Source organism: Eptesicus fuscus, chromosome 2 (genome assembly GCF_027574615.1).
Source record: "Eptesicus fuscus isolate TK198812 chromosome 2, DD_ASM_mEF_20220401, whole genome shotgun sequence".
Taxonomy (NCBI): domain Eukaryota; kingdom Metazoa; phylum Chordata; class Mammalia; order Chiroptera; family Vespertilionidae; genus Eptesicus; species Eptesicus fuscus.
In genome coordinates, this window is record NC_072474.1 from 50,309,346 (window position 1) to 50,332,592 (window position 23,247).

The 23,247-nt window shown below is 39.7% G+C and overlaps 1 protein-coding gene across 2 annotated transcripts in view; it reads left to right on the forward strand.

The window, feature by feature from the left end:
- Positions 1 to 23,247, forward strand: part of EIF4E (eukaryotic translation initiation factor 4E) — a 44,543-nt gene that overhangs the window by 15,431 nt on the left and 5,865 nt on the right. For both annotated transcript variants that reach the window (XM_054727238.1, XM_008143521.3), the window contains 3 exons: positions 14,028 to 14,134; positions 17,397 to 17,492; positions 22,466 to 22,529. In XM_054727238.1, coding sequence (XP_054583213.1) covers positions 14,028 to 14,134; positions 17,397 to 17,492; positions 22,466 to 22,529 — 267 coding nt within the window. The remainder of the gene's footprint in view (positions 1 to 14,027; positions 14,135 to 17,396; positions 17,493 to 22,465; positions 22,530 to 23,247) is intronic.

Consider the following 23,247-nt stretch of genomic DNA (forward strand, 5'->3'; position numbering starts at 1 on the left):
ACCACAGCTTTTTTTTTTTTTTTTTTTAAACCAAGGCAAGCCCTGCTAGCTTATTTTCTAAGAAAGGCACTTCTTTCTCTTGGAAGAACAATTCTTGAAATTAGGAGACAATCCACAAAGGAGTTTGGTGAATGCTCATAATGCCACCAAGGCCATTGAGTCATCTGCCTCTCCTCTTCTATTAAAGCTGTAGACATAGTCCTTGTTAGTGCCTTTTTGTTTTATGAACCTGTCACATTGTGGTTCAGACCAGCAATGCAAAGGGTGAAAGCAATTTATTGAACTACTAGAGGCCCAGTGCACAAAATTCGTGCATGGGGGTGTGTGTGTCCCTTAGCCCAGCCTGCACCCTCTCCAATCTGGGATCCCTCTCACAATCCATGACTGCTGGCTCCCAACTGCTCGCCTGCCTGCCTTCCTGATTGCCCCTAACCGCTTCTGCCTGCCAGCCTGATCACCCCCTAACCACTCCCCTGCCAGCCTGTTTGCCCCTAACTGCCCTCCCCTGCAGGCCTGGTCGCCCCCAACTTTCCTCCTCTACTGGATTCCCCCCAACTGCCTTCCCTTGCAGGCCTGGTCCCTCCCAACTGCCCTCCCTTGCTGGCCATCTTGTGGCGGCCATCTTGTGTCCACATGGGGGCAGGATCTTTGACCACATGGGGTCAGCCATCTTGTGTGTTGGAGTTATGGTCAATTTGCATATTACTCTTTTATTAGATAGGATAGAGGCCTGGTGCACGGGTGGGGGCTGGCTGGTTTGCCCTGAAGGGTGTCCCGGATCAGGGTGGGGGTTCCCTTGGGGAGTGGGGTGGCCTGGGTGAGGGGCCTGTGGTGGTTTGCAGGCCGGCCACGCCCCCTGGCGACCCAAGAGGAGACCCTGGTATCTGGGATTTATTTATCTTCTATAATTGAAACTTTGCAGCCTTGAGCAGAGGCTAGGGCAGGCGGAAAGCTTGGCTTCCTTCATCGCTGGGGAAACCCAAGCCTCTTGCTCACTCCGTGGCTGCAGCCATTTTTGTTGGGATTTATTTATCTTTTATAATTGAAACTTTATAGCCTTGAGTGGAGTCCACAGCTGGCCAGGGTGTGCGGGAAGCTTGGCTTCCTCCATTGCCAGGGAAACCCAAGCCTCCTGCTCGCTCCGTGGCCACAGCCATCTTGGTTGGGTTAATTTGCATACTTGCTCCTGATTGGCTGGTGGGCGTGGCTTGTGGGTGTAGCAGAGGTATGGTCAATTTGCATATTACTCTTTTATTAGATAGGATACGAGCAAGTGATTCCTCAGGGATTGACCCTGATCTTTTCAAGGACAACATTTCCATAACTAAATTGGGACTTTGTGGGTTTTTTGCCCCCCCCCCCCCAAGAAAAACGATCTTAAATATAATAATGTTATATGCAATAAGCACCAATTATTCAAGAAAAAATCTTACATATAGTAATATTACATGCAGTAAACATTTATTTTAAGAATAAAAGGATTTTAAGTATAATATTACCAAAACTGTACTAACATAGTATGATATCACAAAAGTTGTAGGAAATATTAAAAATCTGCAAATAACAGATTACTTCTATTATATTCTAGTATATTTTTCCCCCTCTGGCTCTATTTTTGTTCATCAGTTAATGTTGTTCGTTATATTCCACAAATGAGTGAGACCATATGATGTTTATCTTTCTCTGACTGGGTTATTTCACTTAGCATGATGCTTTTAAAGTCTATTTTGTCAGATATGAGTATTGCTACTCCAGCTTTTTTTTTCCCATTTGCATGGAAAAATTTTTTCCATTCCTTCACTTTCATCCTGTGTGTGTCTTTTGTTTTGAGGTGGGTTTCTTGTAGACAGTATATAATTGGGTCGTGTTTTTGTATCCGTTCAGCTACCCTACACCTTTGATTGGAGCATTTAATCCATTTACATTTAGGGTTATTATTGAGAGGTACTTAAAGCCATTTAATTCTGTATGGCTAGGTTTCTCTCTGTTTCTTCTCAGCATCCCCATTAGCATTTCTTGTAATGCTGGCTTGGTGGTGATGAACTCCTTTAGCCTTTTTTTGTCTGGGAAGCTCTTTATTTGACTGTCAATTTTGAATGATAGCCTTGCTGGATATAGTAATCAAGGTCTCAGATCCTTGCTTTCCATTACCTTGAGCACTTCATGCCATTCCCTCTGGCCTGTAGAGTTTCTGATGAGAAATCAGGTGTCAGCCTTATGGGAACTCCTTTGTAGGTAACAGTTTTCTCTTGCTGCCTTTAAGATTCTTTCTTTGTTTTTAATTTTTGGCATTTTAATTATGATAAGTCTTGGCATGGGTCTGTTTGGGTTTTTCTTGTTTGGAGTTCTCTGTGCCTCCTGATCTTGTGTGACTTTCCTTTACCAGGTTAGGGAAGTTTTCTACCATTATTTCTTCAAACACCTTCTCTATTCCTTTCTCCCTTTCTACCTCTTCTTGCACACCTGCTATTGTAATATTGTTATGTGTCACATAGTCACACAGCACCCTTTAGCTGTCCTCCTGTTTTTTAATTGTTTTCCTTTTGGTTCTCTAATTGAGTGATAATTTCAACTCTGTCTTCTAATTCACTGATTCAGTCTTCAGCTTCTCCTAATCTGCTGTGTATTCCTTCCAATGTGTCCTTTATATGTGCTATGTCATTCTTTATCTCAGACTGTTCTTTTTTTATGGTTACTATAACTTTTTTCATACTGTTGAGCATTTTTACCATCATTATTCTGAACTCTGTATCAGATAAATTTCTTATCTCTGCTTCATTTATCTCTTCTTCTGGAGAATTCTCTAGTTCTTTCATTTGAGGGTTGTTTTCTTTGTCTTCTCATTTTGGCCACCTGTTTGGGTTTGTGACTATGTATTAGGTAGATCCCCTATACCTCTCAATCTCTACTGAAGGACAGTGTCAAATGCTGTTTCTGACTAATTAGATGAGGCAAAGCCTTCAGAGACTGCCTCTAATCAGATTCCAACTTGAATTGCCCCCAGGCAATCATCCTCAGGTGTGGTGAGAGCTTTTCCAACAGGATGGGCCATTGCTTCTGCCTGGAGGCTAATCGTTATTCTCATTCTCCTAATGGTCCTCAGAAACTCCACACTGTGGGGCAAAGTGTTTTCCAATACGGAGGTCAGCTGTCTTCCCTCGAGGCAAAACTGCCTGGATAGCAAGTGTTAGTCTCTATGCAGTCTCCACTTTCTGTCCTTGGTTATCAGGGTTCTCCTCAGCTAGTCTTCAGTTGATTATTCAGGATGTTGTTCTGTATTTTAATTGTAATTCCAGTTTGATCATGGGAGTGTGTCTGTGTAGCATCCACATACTCTACCACCAATTTTCCAATAATTTTAGACACAACCCAATTTGTAAAAATCGTCAAATCTCCTCCCCTCGATACCTCAGCTTTTAGCATTTTTTGTTCAGATAATATTTTACATTAGTTGGAAAGAATATTAAAGAGTACTGTCTTTAGAATCAAAATTGATACATAGGGTCTCACAATCCTAAGCAAGTAAAAAATTTCCTCATATGAGCAGCAGTTTAAATTTAAAAGGCTTGGCCCTGGCCAGTGTGGCTCAGTTTGTTGAGCCTTGTCCCTTGCACCAAAGAGTCTCTAGTTCATTTCCTGGTCAGGGCACATACCTAGGTTGCAGGTTCCATCTCCTGTTGAGTCATGTGCTGGAGGCAACTGAGCGATCTTTCTCTCACATTGATGTTTCTCTCTCCCTCTACCTCTCCCTTCCTCTCTCTAAAATCAATTTTTTTAAAAAACAAAAGGTTTGTATTTAGCTAAATCTCCATGTGCTGTTTTTCTTCTTCAACTTTTTAATTTATGGCACAACGGTTACTATTTTAATCCTTTGTTACAGACTAGGAAGAAGACCTGCAAAGTCCACAGGCACACGTTCCTGATGAGTGATGTTAGATTAGCTGGTATTTCTTTACTGTAGACATATTTGAAAATTAAGAACCAAAACAATTGATGAATTGGGGTAATATTCAGTGTTTACAGCAATTTTTCATTCCTTAGAAGGCAGGTGGTGAGACTCTGTCTACTTGTTCTTGTGTAGTACTTAATTATACTAATTTAATATTGGAGGTGCTGGTTGTGGGGAGAAATCCGTCCTTTGGTAAAAAAAGAAACCTGGAGACTGAATGCTTGGAAATTGGAAGAGTAAATTATTATGAAGTTTGTTTACATATCTTGTATTAAATAATTTTTTTCTCTGTCTATAACAGAGGCTTTTATTTTACACTTACATGTATTTCTCAGACATTGGTTCACAGACATTTAGTACGCTGTCTTGCATAATAATATAAATTCACTGTAATTAATGTTTGGCACTTACTTTTTTTCTACCAGTGGAATTTGTGCATGTGTTTGGGCGGGAGGGTGAGGTATATCATTTGTGCTTTTTTAGATTATTGGCAGTGACATGTACTTGCCCTATAGTGAAGGTGTTGAGCTTCAGGTTGTGGTGCAAAGCATAATATGTGCTGTATGTTGGTAACTGTATAATTTGCTATGCATCTCTTGGTACTTTTGCGAGTGAAGGAGGGTTCTAGTAGTAGTAGTAGTAGTAGTCACAATAATAATAATAATAATAATAATAATGATAATGCTGAAGCAACAAACAGGTAAACAGGGGAGCATATGGTGATTCTTGCCTTGAACACTGACAGTCCTGGATTTAAATGTAGCTCACAGCTAGGACATGTTAACTTCCTAGGCCTTAGATTTAAAGAGGGGAGAGAATAGAATTGTGAAGACTGAATATTCCATATAATAAAAGCCTAATATGCTAAGTGTCCGGTTGTCCATTCAACCAATTAAAGCATAATAATGCTAATAATATGCTAAGGCCATTCAACCGCTTGCTATGACGTGCACTGACTACCAGGGGGCAGACAGTTGACCGGTTGACCAGTCGCTATGACGTGCACTGACCACCAGGGGGCACACACTCTGATCGTTAGGTTAGCTTGCTGCTGGTGTCTGGCCAGTTGGGACTGAGCAAGATGGGCTGGACACGCCCTGGAGCCCTCACATGGTCCCTCCCTGGCTGGCCAACCTCTCAGGTCCCTCCCCAGCCCCGATTGTGCACTGGTGGGGTCCCTTGGCCTGGCCTGCACCCTCTCGCAATCCGGGACCCCCTTGGGGGAGGTCAGAGAGGCAGTTTCAGCCCAATCCCGCAGGCCAGGTCGAGGGATCCCACTGGTACATGAATTCGTGCACTGGGCCTCTAGTGTTAAGATAATATATAATACTAGAGGCCTGGTGCACGAAATTCGTGCACGGAGCAGGTATCCCCTCAGCCCAGCCTGCACTCTCTCACAATCCTGGCTCCTAATTGCTCACCTACCTGCCTGCCTGCCAGCCTGGTCACCCCACACAGCCTGCTGTTTAATCGTTTGGTCATCCCTCACTAACCCCCCTGCTGGCCTGGTTGCCCCATGCAGCCTGCTTTTTTCAGTTGTTTGGTTGTCCCTCACTAACCCCCCTGCCGGCCTATATGCAAATTGACCCTCACGCCCTCAGAAGATGGCTGAGGGTCAAAAAAAGTAAGTGCCAATGATTGTAGGCAGCCATCTTCTGAGGGCGTGAGGGTCAATTTGCATATTACCTCTATTATATAGGATGTTAAAATGTATATACTAGTAAAAATATGTAGCACCTTCATTGATAGTTTGCTGCTTAGTAAATGTTGCCTATCAAGTAAAAACTCATAGTATGGGTGAAGTGTGAGAATTGGTGTTACCACTTTAAAAATCATAAAGGCATCATCCTTTTCGATTCTTTCTTTTGTTTACCCTTCTGCTCGTTATTTTATATCTTTAATGTATAGTGCCTTCAGTTTACTGAAATGTTGGGTTTGTAACTGCAGCTGTCATTTTGCAACATGGACATTTCTATTAATACCCCAGTGGTCTTTCCAACCAACCAAAAGAATAGTGATGCAAGGAAGGAGGAATATAAGAAAGTGCTACTGGAAATGGGTACCATTAGTATTGTTATACATTATTTGGTGCTGTGATGTTGAACTTGCTCAAAATTGTACAACTGTGAATGACAGAGCTGGGATTCCAACTTGGGTACTAAAGAGTATGTGATCTAATCCAGTGCTTCTTACAGTCTGAGTATGTGATCTAAACCAGTGTTTCTTATACTCTGGTAGTAAACTAGTTTATTTTTAAACTATTTCCAATCTAATGTTTCTGTAAAATAGGATAGAGATGAAAAGATGCATGTATAGTATAAAGCTGAATTTGGTATTATTGGTTTCTATAGACATAAAGGTACTGTCGAATGACTAGAAAAGTTTCTAGATGTTTACTTCCTACTTCTATACTTAACTTGGCTATCTTATATAATAAAGAGGTAATATGCAAATTGACCCTCACGCCCTCACACAAGATGGCGCCCCCATGTGGTCAAAAATGGCTGGCACAAGATGGCTGGCAGGGGATGGTAGTTGTGGGCGATCAGGCCATCAGGGGAGGGCAGTTAGGGGTGACTGGGCCTGCAGGGAGGGCAGTTGGGGGTGACCGGGCCAGCAGGGGAGGGCAGTTGTTAGGGGTGACTGGGTCAGCAGGGTAGGGCAGTTAGGGGCCACTGGGTCGGCAGGGGAGAGCAGTTAGGGGCGACCAGGCCGGCAGGGGAGGGCAGTTGCGGGTGACCGGGCAGGCAGGGGAGGGCATTTGGGGGCAATCGGGCTGTCAGGGGAGCAGTTAGGCGTCGATCAGGCTGGCAGGGAAGTGGTTAGGGGGTGATCAGGCTGGCAGGCAGGTGAGCAGTTGGGAGCCAGCAGTCCTGGATTGTGAGGGGGATGTCCCAGATTGGAGAGGGTGCAGGCTGGGCTGAGGGTCACCCACCCCAACCCCCAGTGCATGAATTTAGTGCATCGGGCCTCTAGTCTATATATATCTATAAAAAAGCCTAAATGACCGTTACAACTGAACAAGCAGTTGACCAGTCGTTATGATGCGCACTGACCACTAGGGGGCAGACTCTCAATGCAGGAGCTGCCTCCTGGTGGCCAGTGCGCTCCCACAGCCAACCTCCCGTGACCCCTCCCCCTAGCCGAGCTCCCCCCATTGGCCCCAATTGGTGGGGGATGGCCAGCAAGGGGGAGGGACTGCAGGAGGTTGGCCTGCTGGCCCTCCTGATGGCCCTGATTGGGGGGGCCGGCTGACCAACCTCCCCGGGTCCCTCCTCCTGGCCATCTGACCCCCAGATAGGCTTCGATCACCGGCCAGGCTGAGGGACCTCACCTGTGCACGGCCTCTAGTAGAATATAACCACCAGAAGACTGTGGACCACACTTTGAGCTACTGCTTCAAACCTTTATTATTGTCAGGAGAACAGCTTATTTTTGCATACTTCAAATTAAGGCTTATGTGATGTTCTAACCTCTGGAAAAAGTCCTGAAAGTTCTTAGTAAACATATTTGTTTAGTGAAGTAATAGAGGACACAAATTTGGTGTCCTGAGGGGAAGTTTCATTATTTCTGGAAGAGGTAAGTGTTTGGGTTGAGGGTGGCAGAGAAATTGAATGTTCATAACCATAGAAAAACAGCACACCATAGTTTTGGAATTTAAGCCGTGTGAATTTCAACATGGTGAGAAGAATCTAAACTTTAGTCTGATGTTTAAAAAAACAACAAGAAAACCTATAGAAATTATTCTAGATTTGGGAGCTGTTTAGCTTTTATGCTATTAGGATTGTTCCACAAGGTTAATATGCCTGGTACATGTGTTGATTTTTTGCAGAATGTAAAAAGCTACCTGAGATTCTTTGCAACTGATTTTTAAACTTGTCCTACCCTTGCTCAACATTTTTCTTCCTCTTTAGCTATCTTCTGTTGCTATGACAGCTACTGAACTCCAAGACCACTGAATTATAATACTGTACAATTTTTATTTGAATCCCATAAACTCAGCCAATCCAAAACCAGGTTTAACATTTTGCATTCAAACTGGTGGTCTTTTTCTTTGTCATCTGTATTTAACCACTTTGACTTGTCAATTATTGGCTTCTGTTGCTCACAAGATGGAAGGTACACTTTTAGCCTGACCTTTGAGGCCTTTTACAATCTCACTCTAGCCTGCCATTCTAGCATTGTCTGATTTCAAGAACCCTTTCTTTCAGTCTTACTGATGCTTTACCATCTGGATAAACACACTGCACCATCTCATGACTTTACCCTTCTGAAATGTGTTATACAATGGTGTTTCAAGTGCAGATTCTCTTTTGAGTCAAAAATGTATTTGGCCCAGCCGGTGTGGTTCAGTGGTTGAGTGTTGACCTATGAACCAGGAGGTCATGGTTCAATTCCTGTTCAGGGTACATGCCCAGGTTGTGGGCTAGAGGGAGGTGTGCAAGAGGCAGTAAGTCAATGATTCACCCTCATCATTGATGTTTCTTTTTCTCTCCCTTCCTCTCTGAAACCAATAAGAATATTAAAAAACAAAATAATGGGTTGTTAAAATAACTAGATCTAGTCATTACAAAATATGACCTAAAAGAAATTTTGTGCTGAGAAATTATGCCCTTTTATATGGTTTTTAATATTAATATTTTCATAAGCAATTTCTGTCATGATTTCTAAATCTTATTAGATTTGGTGTGTGCCATGTGAAGGAGTATTTTCAGAGAGTACTTTAGTATTTTGCATCCTATCTTGGAAACAATCGGCTATTAGAACGTTTTTGCTTTAGTAAGAGGGTTTGAGAAATTTGTATAAGTCTAAATGTTTGAACATGAGACTATTAAAGTGTAGATAGTAATGTAAAATGCTTATTAACGAGGAACATCAATACTAACATTTTTAGGTTTCAGATGATGAAAAGATAATTGTCAATAGTTAATAAACATTTTTAGAGTGTTTTAGAGTATTCAATTTAAAATGTAGCATTCTCCTATATAATAAAAGCCTAATATGCAAATTGTACCCTCCACTGGGAGTTTGAGTACTCACTATGACGTGCAGAATATGGCAGGCGGGGCGACATGGCACTGGCAGAGGGAGGCAGTGGAGGTGCTGCCGGCCCCAATGGGCCCCGACAAGAGCAGGACCGTGGTGGGATGGTGGAGCAGGTGAGTGGGTGGTGCCAGGCCAAGGCGGGTGTGAGTAGGGCCCGATTGCCCTGCCGATGTGACCATCCTCCATTACAGAGAAAGGGCAAATAGCAATATTAAAATATTTCTTACTATTTTCCTTACAATGTTCATGAATCTGTGCACTGGGCCACTAGTGTTTATATATTAAAAGTGAAAATTGAAAGATTTTAATTTGGTATACTTAATTGATGCATACATTCACATATTAAAGATGAGTACCTATTTTTATTTTAGCAATAGGAAAAATTCAAAATTACATATTCTTATTTAAAAAAAACCCACTTTTAAAATTCTAGAAACTCATATTTTCCTCCCAAGTTTATTATTTGCTTTTAGTTCCTATGTGTCCATTGACTTTTGATATTATCTTAGTCTTCTTCCATCATTCTCCTAATGGTGAAAAGTTGAATAACAGAAGAGTGACATTTTGGGCCCCATTAAACTTGGATTTATTCATGCTGTAATTAATTCATTGTTTTTATGTGCCTCTGATGTAAAAAAAAAGATTTAAGTGAATGTTGTGACATTATGGCTTCTAATGAGGATTTTGAATTTATGATTAAATTTTTCCTTATCATTTGTCTTTTTTTTTTTTAAATATATTTTATTGATTTTTCACAGAGAGGAAGGGAGATGGATAGAGAGCTAGAAACATCGATGAGAGAGAGACATCGACCAGCTGCCTCCTGCACACCCCCCACCGGGGGATGTGCCCGCAACCAATGTACATGCCCTTGACCGGAATCGAACCTGGGACCTTCCAGTCCGCAGACCGACGCTCTATCCACTGAGCCAAACCGGTTTCGGCATCATTTGTCTTTTAATAAGAGACAATTCTTAACTTTAGCTTTTACTCCCACACCTAATGTTGCAAATCTGTAAATGTCCAACAGTTTGGCAGGTCCATCATTATTTTAACCTCCACAAAACATTGTTAATAGTCTTTTACATTTTCCACAAAACACTGTTAATAGTCTTTTACATTTTTACCCTTTCCAGTGTTTTCATTCTTTTGTACTTACATGCTCCCATCTGGAATTTTTTCCCTTAGCATGATCCTAACCCCAAACCTTTGGTGGTTCTCTTTCTTTGGACCTCCTTGTTGTGTGGGGTGTGTCAGGATCTGTTGGTGTGAATCTGTATTTCTTTGTTTTTGAAGGAATACACTAGTGAGTTCATGCACATTAAAAGGGCATTAATTAGAGGAAATATTTTAATATTGCTATTTGCCCTTTCTCTATAATAGAAGTGTCAGAGATGAAAGAAAATTAGTAAAATGTATATGAAAATCTTCCTCCTGTCAGAGTCTGGGGCGCACCATGAGACCCAGACCCGGCTGCCCCCCCCACCCCCCCCCCATTGGGCAAGATCCAGACCTGGCTGGTCCCACCCTTGTCAAGCCCCACCGGGTGGGGGGGCGCAGACTCAGGTCCGCCGGGGCGGGGGCTGCAGCTTGAGGTCCCCCAGCCTGGGCCCGGGCCAGGGGCACGCCTTGAGGTACCCTGTCAAGCCCCGCCAGTTGGGGGACGTGGCCTGAGATCCCCTGTCAAGCCCAGTTGGGCGGGGGACGTGGCCCGAGGTCCCCCGTCAAGCCCTGCCGGGCTGGGGGCGCAGCCAAATGTCCTCCAACCTGGCGCTGGGGCAGGGGGCGCAGCCTGAGGTCCCCCATCAAGCCCCACTGGGAGCAGGGTGCAGCCTCAGGTCCCCTGTCAAGCCCCGCCGGGCAGGAGGTGGGGCACAGCCTCAGGTCCTTGCTGATTGCTTGTTAAGGCTCGTTACCGGAACTCGGCCTCCACTGTGGGTGCAGCCATCTTGTGTTACGGAAACCCCCACCTCTGCTGTGGGCACCACCATCTTTGTGGCAGAGTGGCAGTCAATTTGCATATTCCATCTATTCTATAGCGTATATTTTTAAAAATACATTTTTATTGATGATTTCAGAGAGGAAGGGAGAGGGAGAGAGAGATAGAAATATCAATGATGACAGAGACTCATTGATTGGCTCCCTCCTGCACGTACCCTACTGGGGATCTAGCCTGCAACCCAGGCATGTACCCTTGACTGGAATAGAACCTGGGACCCTTCAATCTGCAGACTGACGCTCTATCCACTGAGATAAACCAGCTAGAGCTGAAGGATTTTTTTTTCTTTTTTAATTATTATTATTTCTTAAATTTCTTTATTGATTAAGGTGTTACATATGTGTCTTTATTCCCCCATTACCCTCCCTCCCCCAATCCCTCCCACTCATGCCCTCATCCCCCTCTTGTCTGTGTCCATTGGTTAGGTTTATATGCATGCAAACAAGTCCTTTGGTTGATCTGAAGGATATTTTTTACTAGGCAACAAATTCTAGGTTGACAGTTTTTTTCTTAAAGCACTAAGATATCATTCAGTTACTTTAGGATTTCATAGTTTCTATTTGAGAAGTTAGCTGCTATTCTTAATTGTTCCTGTGAAAGTAATGTGTATGTGTTCTTTTTTTTCTCCCTCCTGACTACTTTTAATATTAGCTTTTCATCTTTAGTTTTCAATGGTTTTGAGTTTGGTGTGCCCAGGTGAAGTTTTGTTTGTATTTATACAACTTCGAGTTCCCTTAGCTTTTTGAATCTGTGACGACTTTCTGATGCGATTTGGTAAATTCTGTATTGTTTCTGTCCTATTCTCTTGCCCCTTGTCCTTGAACATACTAACCATCCTCTAGCTGTTTCTTTCATCTTTTCTTTTTTTAAATAATGTTCTTACTGATTTGAGAGAGAGAGGAAGGGAGAGAGGTAGAGAGGGAGAGAAACATTGATGTGAGAGAGAAACATTGATTGGCTGCCTCCAGCACACATCCCAACTAGACATGCAAAACATTTTTTTAAAGTTTGTGTGGTTCAGTGGTTGAGCATCAACCCATGCACCAGAGGTCGAAGGTTTGATTCCCTCCCAGACAGCACATGCCCAGGTCATGGGCTCGATCCTCTGTAGGAGGCTAGCATGAGGCAGCTGATTGATGTTTCTTCTCCCATCCATGTTTCTATCTCTCCCTCTCCTTTCTCTCTAAACTCACTAAAAATGTATTTTAACAAAACAATAAAGTAATTAATGATCAAGACATTAAATTGTCAATAGAAAGACAGGCATAATTCAGATAATGGAGTTGGCAGACAAAGACTTAATAACTATGATTACTATGATAAAATAGATGTGGGAAAGGGGTTAAAAGAAGTGTTTTAAAAGGGACTTGAAATCTATTAAAAACAAAATTTAAATGGAGCTTGTCTGGGTGGCTCAATTGGAGCAATGTCCTGCACACCAAAAAGGTTGCAGGTTCAATTCCTTATCCGGGCACATACTTAAGTTGCAAGTTCAATCCCCAGTTGGGGGTGCGTAGGGGAGACAACCTCACATTGATGTTTCTCTCCCTCTCTAAAATCAAATAAACATATTGTTAGGTGGGGATTTTAAAAAGTCTACTCTTCATCAAAAAAATAGACATGGAACTGCTAACTATAATGTCTGAAATTAAGAGCTCATTGAATAAGTAACAACAGACTGAACTCAGCAGAATGTAGAATTGGTGAAGTCAAAGATAAGCCAAAAGAAAAGATTCAAACAAACACCTAGAGAGGGAGGGGGAAAGAATAGATGATAAGAAACAGATGGGCCCGACTGGTGTGGCTCAGTTAGTTGAGCAATGTCCCCTGTACTGAAGGGTCACGGGTTTGATTTCTGGTCTGGACACATACCCAGGTTGTCGGTTTGGTCCCTGGTCAGTGCGTGTATGGGAGGCAACCAATCGTTTTTCTCTCTCTCTCCCTCTCTCTCTCCCCCTTTCTCTCTCTAGAATCAATGAAGGAACATATCCTCAGGTGAGGATTAAAAAAAGAATTTACTCGGTTAAGTTAATCAAGTTCTTGGGTGTAGCACTGTGATCATTGGCATTACAATTGTGAGCAAAATGAAGACGTAGTCCCAGCTATGAAGTGTCTTTAGGCTAGTTCCTGGGCAGGTCATTTTGTTAAGAAAAATGTATTTTGTAAAATATGTACTTATTGCCTATCTGCACAGATCTTTTAGATGACGCATCTCTGATTTACATAATCTTTTGCCACTGAACCTATATTGTTTTGCTACTTCAGTTTAAATCTGATACCGAACGCTTGTTGTACTGTGCCCCCTTACTCCCCTTTTGTATCAGCTTCCAGTGACTTTCCTTGGCTCTGTGTTTTGTTGACACAAATTTATAATAGGATGAAGTGTTACATAGAGCAATGTGGAGAACACCTGTTATCTCCAGGCTCCTTTTTCTCTGATATTAGATGACAGTGTTAATTATGTCTAACATAGAAAATGATGTAAGTACAAGCCAATGTCCAGCTTTTTTTGCATAGGGCCAATTGGAAGTGACAGAAGTTGTAGAACTTTTAAGTTTGCATATCATAACAATATGACGTGTAGTATTGCTTGATAATTTTTTGAAAAATTTTCTTTGCTATTGTAATATAGTTTATATTCTCCACACTTTAGTTGTATTTTCCTTCCTCCCCACTTTCATTTACAGTAGTTTAATGTAATGTAATGTTATGTTAAGAAAGTTAGTTGATTTGTTGTATGGTCTCTAACAGTCTTTCTGATAGTAAACTGTGTAAGTGGAAGATAACCATATATAGTATTATTGTTACTATATTTTTTAATTTGAGAAACCATTTTCTGTTAATGAAGATATGCTAGAATGGAGGGTTTTGAGCTTTTTCCTTAGAGGTTGGTCTGTGGTCTGTTTCATGAAGTGTTTCTGTAATATTTTCCTTAAAAGATAATATTGGCACTATTGGTTCAAGTTTATTTAGAGTACTGCTGTCTTAGATGTGTTAAGAAATTTTAAATACTGTTTTATTATTTTCCACTAGGAAACCACCCCTACTCCTAATCCCCCGCCTACAGAAGAAGAGAAAACAGAATCTAACCAGGAGGTTGCTAACCCAGAACACTATATTAAACATCCTTTACAGAACAGGTAAGCTTTCTGACACAGTTTTCTGACTTAGGCAGCAAGGTAAGTAAATGGTGAATAGGATAGGTTTGGAGGAAAAGGTTAGATGAGACACTAGTTTTAGATATGACAGTTGAGGATTCCACACTTGGATGACCCATGTCTCATAAGCATTTTTAGTATGAGTCTTGAATTCAGAAAGCAGAGCTGATTGAGAGATTGGTTTGAAATTCATCAGTAATTGATGGTGGTAATTGAGACCACAATAGTAAATAAGTTATTTTTTAAGAAGTGAACTTGTCTTGGGACAGAGACTTTGCTATCAGCATATATGGGATTTTTTTGTGTGTGTGCGTGGAGAGTGTCATGAAGGGCATAGACATAGAAACTATAAATTATACAGATATAAAAATGTCTCAAAATGACCATTGGATTGAATGATAAAAAAAAAAGCCCTTGCTGTCCTGGCTGGTGTGGCTTTTAAAGATGTAACTAATTTCTGTCTAGAAGACACACCAATTCAAAAAGTGATGGTTTTATTGTCCGATAGGACATTAGCCAGATTGTATCTAATTTAGCAGTTTTACTTTAGGCTGCAGGCTCCTCCCTGGCCGGGGCCCAGGTCAGGGCTCATGTAGGAGGCAACCAATCAAAGTGTCCCTCTCACATTGATGTTTCTCTCTGTCTTTCCCCCTCTCTTCCATGCTCTCTAAAAATCAATGGAAAAATATCCTCAGGTGAGGATAAAAAAAAAAAAAGAAATAAAGAAATGTCATATCCTATGAAAGAGACATCTTGAAAATGCCTAAAGAAAGTAGTCATTTTTTCATGGTGAAGGGACTGGAGTCCGTGTTGGTGAAAACACCTTGGCAGCTGCAGTGACCAGCAGTGGCAGCAGCAGCGGGGTGATAGGGGCGGCGCCTTCCCCTGATCAGCCAGATTGCCTCCTGCAGAGGTAGGCCTACTGATGGCTTAGGCCCACAGGGAGTGGGCCTAAGCCATCAGTAGGACTGTGAGAGGGGGCAGGGTGGGCTGAGGGACCCCCCCACCCCCCCAGTGCACGAATTTCGTGCACTGGGCCTCTAGTATATATATTAGAGGCCCGGTGCATGAATTCGTGCATGGGTGGGGTCCGGCCAGCCTGGCCATGGGGAGGGACATGGGCGGTTGGCCTGCCTGCCTGCTGGTCGAATTCCTGGTCCTGGTTGAGGGGACAATTGGCATATTACCCTTTTATTATATAGGATTATTATATAGGATATACACTGAGTGGCCAGATTTTTATGTGTTCAGAGATCATAATCTGGCCACTCAGTGTATATTTCTGAGAGGAAGGGAGAAGGAGGGACAGTAACATCAATGAGAATCATTGATTGCCTGCCTCCTGCACGCCCCCTACTGGGGATTGAGCCCATAACCTGAGCATGTGCCCTGACCAGGAATTGAACCATGACCTCCTGGTTCATGAGTCACCGGGGCAAGTTGTGTGTGTGTGTGTGTGTGTGTGTGTGTGTGTGTGTGTGTGTGTATGTGTATGTATAAGGGTATCGTTTTCTTTATCCATCGATGGACATTAGGTTGTTTGCATATGTTCTCTATTGTAAATAATGCTGCAGTAAACATGGGGGTGCAGATATCTTTTTGAGTTAGTATTTTCTTTTTGGATAAATATCCAGAAATACAATTGCTGGATCATATGGTAGTTCTATTTTTAATTTTTTCTTTTCTTTTTTTAATATATTTTTATTGATTTCAGAGAGGAAGGGAGAGGGAGAGAGAGATAGAAACATCAATGATGACAGAAAATCATTGATAGGCTACCTCCTGGCACGTCCCCACACGGGATTGATCCCGCAACCCGGGCATGTGCCCTTACTGGAATTGAACCCTGAACTCCTTGATTCATAGGTCGACGCTCAACCACTGAGCCACGCTGGCCCGGCTGTTTTTAAATTGTAAGGAAAGACTAAATTAATTTTAGAAATCCAGAGTACAGTACTTGAACTTGTATGTGTGTTTAATATATTTTCTGCCTTTGCTTTTGGTGTTTTTGTTAGTGTGTTGGCAAATACAAACTATCAAGTAGATCATAACATGTATCTTTTATGTTTGAGATTATCAAGCATTAGTCAGAGTTGATGAAATATGTCCATTTGGAAACCCTGTCTTCAGACAACATTTTTATCAGTGAGAAAATAAAGTTTCTCTGAGTTACCTTTGGTATAGCAATTTGTTGTATATAATTCTAAAGATGAAGATGATAACATTTAAGTCTAACTTTGTTGTGACATGAGTCTATCTTCAAAGTATTAGAGTAAATCCTTTTAAGGAAAGTATAAACATATATAGAAGTTGATATACATTATTGCAGAACATATCTATGTTAGCATTACTCAATAAGTCCCTTATGTTGTTATTTTCCCATTCGTGTGTTTGAGTAAACAGAATCACATTTAATAACTTTTCCTTTTCCTAGCACTCCCTTTTCTTCCTCTTAGTTTATATTCTTGTTTCTTTGAAAACTCCACTTTCTGTTCCCTGCTTTCCTTTCAAGTTAAATGCTTCTGCTCTGTTTTTCTTAAATAACGATGCTTTATTATCGGAGCACTTAGCATACTGTAATACTTTACTAAATTTCTGTGAATTAACCTCAGATGAGCCTCAGTGAGTCTCTGTATAGAATGTGGTATGTATTAGGCACAAAATACATAACCTTTTAAATGAAAAAAAAGAGAGAGAAAGCTACTCATTTGTCACTGTAATAATTACCCTTTAAATTTATTTATTAATAATTTTGTAAAATACACATAACATAAAACTTACCATCTTTTAAATGTACTGTTCAGTAGTATTAAGTGCATCCACATTGTTGTGCAACTAGTCTCAGGAACATTTTTTCATCTTGCAGAACTAAAACTTTACACTGTTAAACAACAATCCCCCCTTTCTTTCCTTAGCCCCTTTCAACCTCCATTCTTTCTGTCTCAGAGTTTGACTACTCTAGGTACCTCATACAAATGGAATCATATAGTATTTGTGATTTTTTTACTATCTTATTTCATTTAACATAATGTCCTCATGATTCATCCATGTTGTAACAAGTGTCAGAATTTCTTTTCTTTTTAAGGCTGATTAATACTGCATTGTATGCTTGTACCACATTTTGTTTATTATTCATATATCAGTGGACACTTGTGATGCTTCCCTTTTTTGGCTATTGTGAATAATGCTGCAGTGAACAAGGAGGTAAAACTGCCATTTTTTGACACTGACTTTTTATTTTTAGATGGGCACTCTGGTTTTTTAAAAATGATAAAAGCAAAACTTGGCAAGCAAACCTTCGGCTGATCTCTGAGTTTGATACTGTTGAAGACTTTTGGGCGTAAGTAACCCATTCATTTTAGGATGTTTGTTGTTTTATTAGTATGTAATTTTAAGTCACATTTATAAAATGAAGGTTAAAGTGAAAAGTTAATAAATTCATCTATACAACTACCTTTTTGTTTGTCTATCTCCTCACAACTGTTTGAATTGGTGATTATTCCTTATCAGTTTTAGATCGCTTCAATCTTGTCATCTTTTAGCCTTCCATATTCTTTATTCCTTGTTTTGAGAGATCCTTTGCTTTACTACCCCTAGACTTTCTGACAACTTGTTGGAATATGTCCCCTTTCTTGGATGCCTGGATACATTTGTCCCATACTTGGGGTATTCCAGAGCTTTGTTATTAGATCTTCATTCCTGTAAATTATTTCAGTGTAACATCTGGGATTTCTTGTTATAAGAATTATGAGGCCCTGGCTGGGTAGCTCAGTTGGTTAGAATGTCATCTCCATATGCCAAGGTTGCAAGTTCAATCCTAGTCAGGGCACATACAAGAAGCAACCAATGAGTGCATAAATAAATGGAACAAGCCCTAGCCGGTTTGGCTCAGTGGATAGAGCATCAGCCTGCAGGCCAAAGGGTCCCGCGTTCGATTCCGGTCAAGGGCACACCCCCCTCCCCCTTCAAAAAAAAAAATGGAACAACAAATCTCCCCTCCCCTCCCCTCTAAAAAATCAATAAATAAAAAGAATTCTTAGATTTCAAAGGCTGAAGAGCTAAATACTCAGGATTTGTCAAAGAATGACAGTATCTGTGAAGATTATTTATAAATGTGCTCACCTCCAAAAATAGTTGAACATTTTTTTGAGATTTTGTTTTAGATTTAGCAAAAGTTAAGATTGAGGGTCATAAACCTGTGCATTACTTCAAAATAAAATACAGAGGAACCTAGTTTCTAGAATGTCTCTCATCTTGAACAATTTTCTTCTCAACCTGACAACCCTTTTATGCTGATACTTGTATAATCAGTCACGCATCTCTCAGGTGACAAAGGAAAGAATGCACGAATCTGAATCGGTTTACCACTGTTAAAATCTCAGAATATTGTGCTGTAAATATTTCTATGTGTTTTTTTTCCTTTTGTTGATGTTTATAATTGTTAAATTTTCATTTACATTTCATGTCCTTTTAAAAAGTGTTTATAGAGTAAACTACAATATACATGTACTATATATAAGAAAGGTTAAAACTGAATTATTTGAGGGTCTGGAACGATTAATGCAAACAACCTATCAGAGAAAGAATTCAGAGAAATGGTCATAAGGTGGCTGAAAAGGATGGAAGACAAATTCGACAGTATGAGTAAGAACCAAGAAGAAATGAAGAAGAACCAAGAAGAAATGAAAAATGACATAGCTGCTGTAAAGAACTCAATAGAAAGCATCAAGAGTAGACTAGAAGAAGCAGAGGACCGCATAAGTGAGCTAGAAGACAAGATGGAAAAAAATACCCAATTACAACAGCTTCTAGAAACAAAAATTAGAAAGCATGAGGAGAGCCTAAGGGAACTTTGGGACAACACAAAACAAAACATCAGGATAATAGGGGTACCAGAAGGAAAGGAAACTGAGCAAGGAATAGAAAACCTGTTTGAAGAAATAATAACAGAAAACTTCCCTGATATAGGGAAGAAAAAACCCACACAAATCCAAGAAGCTCACAGAGTTCCAAGCAAAATGAACCCCAAAAGACCGACGCCAAGGCACATTATAATTAAGTTGGCAAACACCAACGACAAAGTAAGAATCTTAAAAGCGGCCAGAGAGACAGACCGTTACATACAAAGGAACCCCCATCAGACTAGCAACTGATTTCTCAACAGAAACTCATCAGGCCAGAAGGGAATGGAATGAAATATACAAAGTCATGCAAAGGAAGGGTCTAAATCCAAGAATACTGTACCCAGCAAGGCTATCAATCAAAATTGAAGGTGAAATCAGAAGCTTCACAGACAAAAAAGGACTAAGGGAGTTTATCACCACCAAACCAGCAATAAAAGAAATGCTAAAGGGTCTGCTGTAAAAAAAAAAAGAAAGAAAGAAAGAAAGAAAGAAAGAAATAGGAAGCAAAGAAGGAACACAGGGGTATAGAATAAAAATGGCGACAAATAAGTACCTATCAATAATAACTTTAAATGTAAATGGATTGAATGCCCCAATCAAAAGACACAGGGTAACAGATTGGATAAGAAAACAAAACCCATATATCTGCTGTCTACAGGAAACCCACCTCAAAAAAAAGGACGCATACAGACTGAGAGTAAAGGGATGGAAAAAGGTAATTCAATGTACACTTTCTAATGGGAAAAAATGATTCGGTTTTTGAACAGCCTTCTGGAACGAATTAAGTTCGAGAAGCGAGGTTCCACTGTATAAAGTTGTAGTTGTTTTCAAGAAGGTTTGGAATATTGATTCTGTAAGAACTAAGTTGATTTAGTATGCCATGCTTGAGAAAATGTATAAGAAAATATTTGAGAACATGAAAATTAAAGATTGTTAAAAACATTTTTAAGAGCTGTAAATTACCACCAAACCAGCAATGAAAGAAATGCTAAAGGGTCTGCTGTAAAAAAAAAAAAAAAAAAAAGCATATATCTAAAATATTCTAATATTTTAGCATATATCTAAAATATTCTTATTTTGTGTATCTAGTTTATTTTTGGTTCATATATATACTGAATAATTGCTTCTTTTGTGTTTTAATGTAACCTCCTGAAAGTATTCTCCCCACGCAATAGAATAGATTGTGGTCAGCAAATTCATCATGTATACTTCCTCCAGGGCAGAAACAATATTCTTTTGTATATTTTAGTGCTTTGCCCATCGTAGGCATTTAGTATGCATTTTAATCACTGAAAACGAAACATTGAATAATTAGAGAAAACTATAAATTGTCAGCTAGCCACTTTGCTCACTTTTTGTTGAAAAAAATTAAAAAAATAGATATATTTTATTGATTTTATACCGAGAGGAAGCGAGAGGGATGGAGAGTTAGAAACATTGATGAGGGAGAGACATATATCTAGTTGTTCAGTTTAACTGGGATTATTCTGTTTTGCCCTTCATCAAAACATCGTGTTTTCCTTCTCTAATGGTTATTTATTTAAGAGTACTGCAGTCTATGGAGGAAGAGGAGCAAGAGTCTTGAACCATTTTTCCCACTGAATCAGATTTGCATTTATCTAGTTTGTTTGGCTTTTACCAGTGTATAATAACTGAACATATAAAGTGGCCCCACACTTTAGTTATGTGTAAGTGATGTCATTGCATAGTAGACTTAAAAAAAAAAAAAAAGCTCACTCCCTCATCAGAGGATATGCTTTTTATTGATGAGAGGAATAGTGAAAGAGCGAGAAAATGGGAGGAAGAAAGAGAGGGAAAATAAAACATTGATTGGTTGCCTCCTGTACCTGACCCCAATTGAGGATCAAACCTGCAACCTGGGTAAGTTCCCTGACTGGGAATTAACCTTTTGCATTCGGATGTCGAGTGTGATGGTTATTGAATGTATCAATAATTTGAAATATAAAAAAATCCAAATAAATAAGTTTATATGAAAAGAAACTTCAGTTTTTTATTCTACTGCCACGCTTTGTAAAATCTGGGGTATTTAGAAAATTAAATCTCGAGTAGAATAAAGGAATCGAGAAAAAAGCAAGCGAGTGCAAAGGGTTAAACCCAGCACCTTTCGTTTCATGGGATGATGCTCTAACCAACTGAGCCACACTGGCCAAGGCTGCAGAGTAGATTTTTAAACCATAATTTAGAGATATGAAGGAATCCTTCAGCTTTCTATAATATCTAAATCACTTCTTAATTTGTCTTTTTTTCTAGCAAATTGAGTGGTAAACAACCATTGAATCCTTTTGGATTTGTCTAATCTGTCTGTAGTGTTAGGAGTCTTTTAAATGTGCCATTACAAATTCTCATTATAAGTTTGTTACTATGGGACTTTAGGGCGCCATGAAGAAGAAAAGAGACCTTTTCTACCTTAAGTGCCATTAGAAGGTCACTTCCACATTATCCATTAATTTTATAAAAATGGTGGTGGCTAATTTTATAGTAAACTATTCATTTTGTTATCTAGTAAAAGCTATCAGTGATAATGTAGATTGTGAAGATTGATCATTAGGCTCAACAACTCAAGAAACCTTATTACTTGGTCTTACATTGTTTCACCCAAATTGGGTTTGCATGTTATCCTGTGGAATGTGATCCAAAGGATGCCAGACTTCCTCAAAACTGTTTAAAATACTCCTAAACTGGGTTAAAATACACAAGAGAATCTGACTATGGGTCGGTTATATCATCCATGGTCTATCATGATTTCTACATTTTTACTCTGTTTCCAATTTTATAACAGTTTTCCTCTTTAGCCTTTAGAAATATAGGTCCCAGGTTTCTCACCCATCATTAAGAGGTTAAAATCCCAAGGAATAGGGCCTGGAACTGGTGTCTTGTTTGTTTGTGTTTTAAAGCTCTCCAAATGATTATGTGCTGACTGACTAGTAACAGTCTGTGGTGCTTGGGAGCCATTGGTCCGTCCTACTCTTGGATTCCTTCAAGAATGATAATGGTGGCTTATTTCAGTCATACAATGCTGATGGTCAAGAAGTTCATCTTGCTTTCTCTTGATTTGTATATTTAAAATTGCTCATTTGCCTCAAATTTTTTCATTTACTTAAAGGCACCTCATACCTCTATTCTCAGTTTGCTATATATACACATACGTATGCATCAAAATATATTGTCAGAATAAAATTAAAAATATTTTCTTAAATAATCATATATTGAGTCTTGAACTGACCATTATTAAGATCTGTTTGGTCCTTTTCAGAAATTGAATCTATAGAAAAACAGGTGAACACAAACTTTTGACTTTTTTTTAAAATCATATTTTCTAAATGTTACATAAGCATCTACACTCTACATTACTATTCTATGTTTATAACTGTCCTTTTCTTTTACCTAGTCTGTACAACCATATCCAGTTATCTAGTAATTTAATGCCTGGCTGTGACTACTCACTCTTCAAGGTATGATGCTTCATTGATGATTTCATTTATATGTATATTACAAAACTGGACCATTCAGGTATTCATTAAGAAATCTTGCCACAAACTTAGGAATAGGAAATGCTCTGATGCTAGGAGAAAAATTAAATAGCTTTACTAGGCTTAGCATAAATATATTGTGCCCTATTTTAATATAAATAATTGAAATTAAGTGAAACTCCTACTCTGTGGGCACATACTGTGATCGATTTCAAAGAGAGCTTTGATCATCCAATCCAATCTTTTTATATATTGAGTAGATTGAGGTCCAGAGTTTGTCAGGAATTCTTTTTATTTTTATTTTTTTTTCAATTATAGTTTACATTCAATATTATTTAGTATTAATTTCAGGTCTACCCACCTGGCATTGTACATAGTTATTACAATATTATTGACTAGATTTCCTATGGTGTACTTTAAATCCCTGTATGTCAGGAATTCTTAACATGGGGTATGTGGGTCCTGATATATTTACAAATGGATTTTGTCAGATGGTAGGAGATGGGGCATTCATTAATTCTCTGATATTGCATAAGTTGTGCATAAATTTTGCATATATCTTCTAGATATAGAAGTGTATGTACCTTTGAGAAGGTACAATACTCAGAATGTTTAAAACCCTCCATATTAAATGAAACCCAAGATTTAATAGCTAATAAGTCCCTAAGTCAAGATTCTTAATTCTGCAATCCCATGCCTC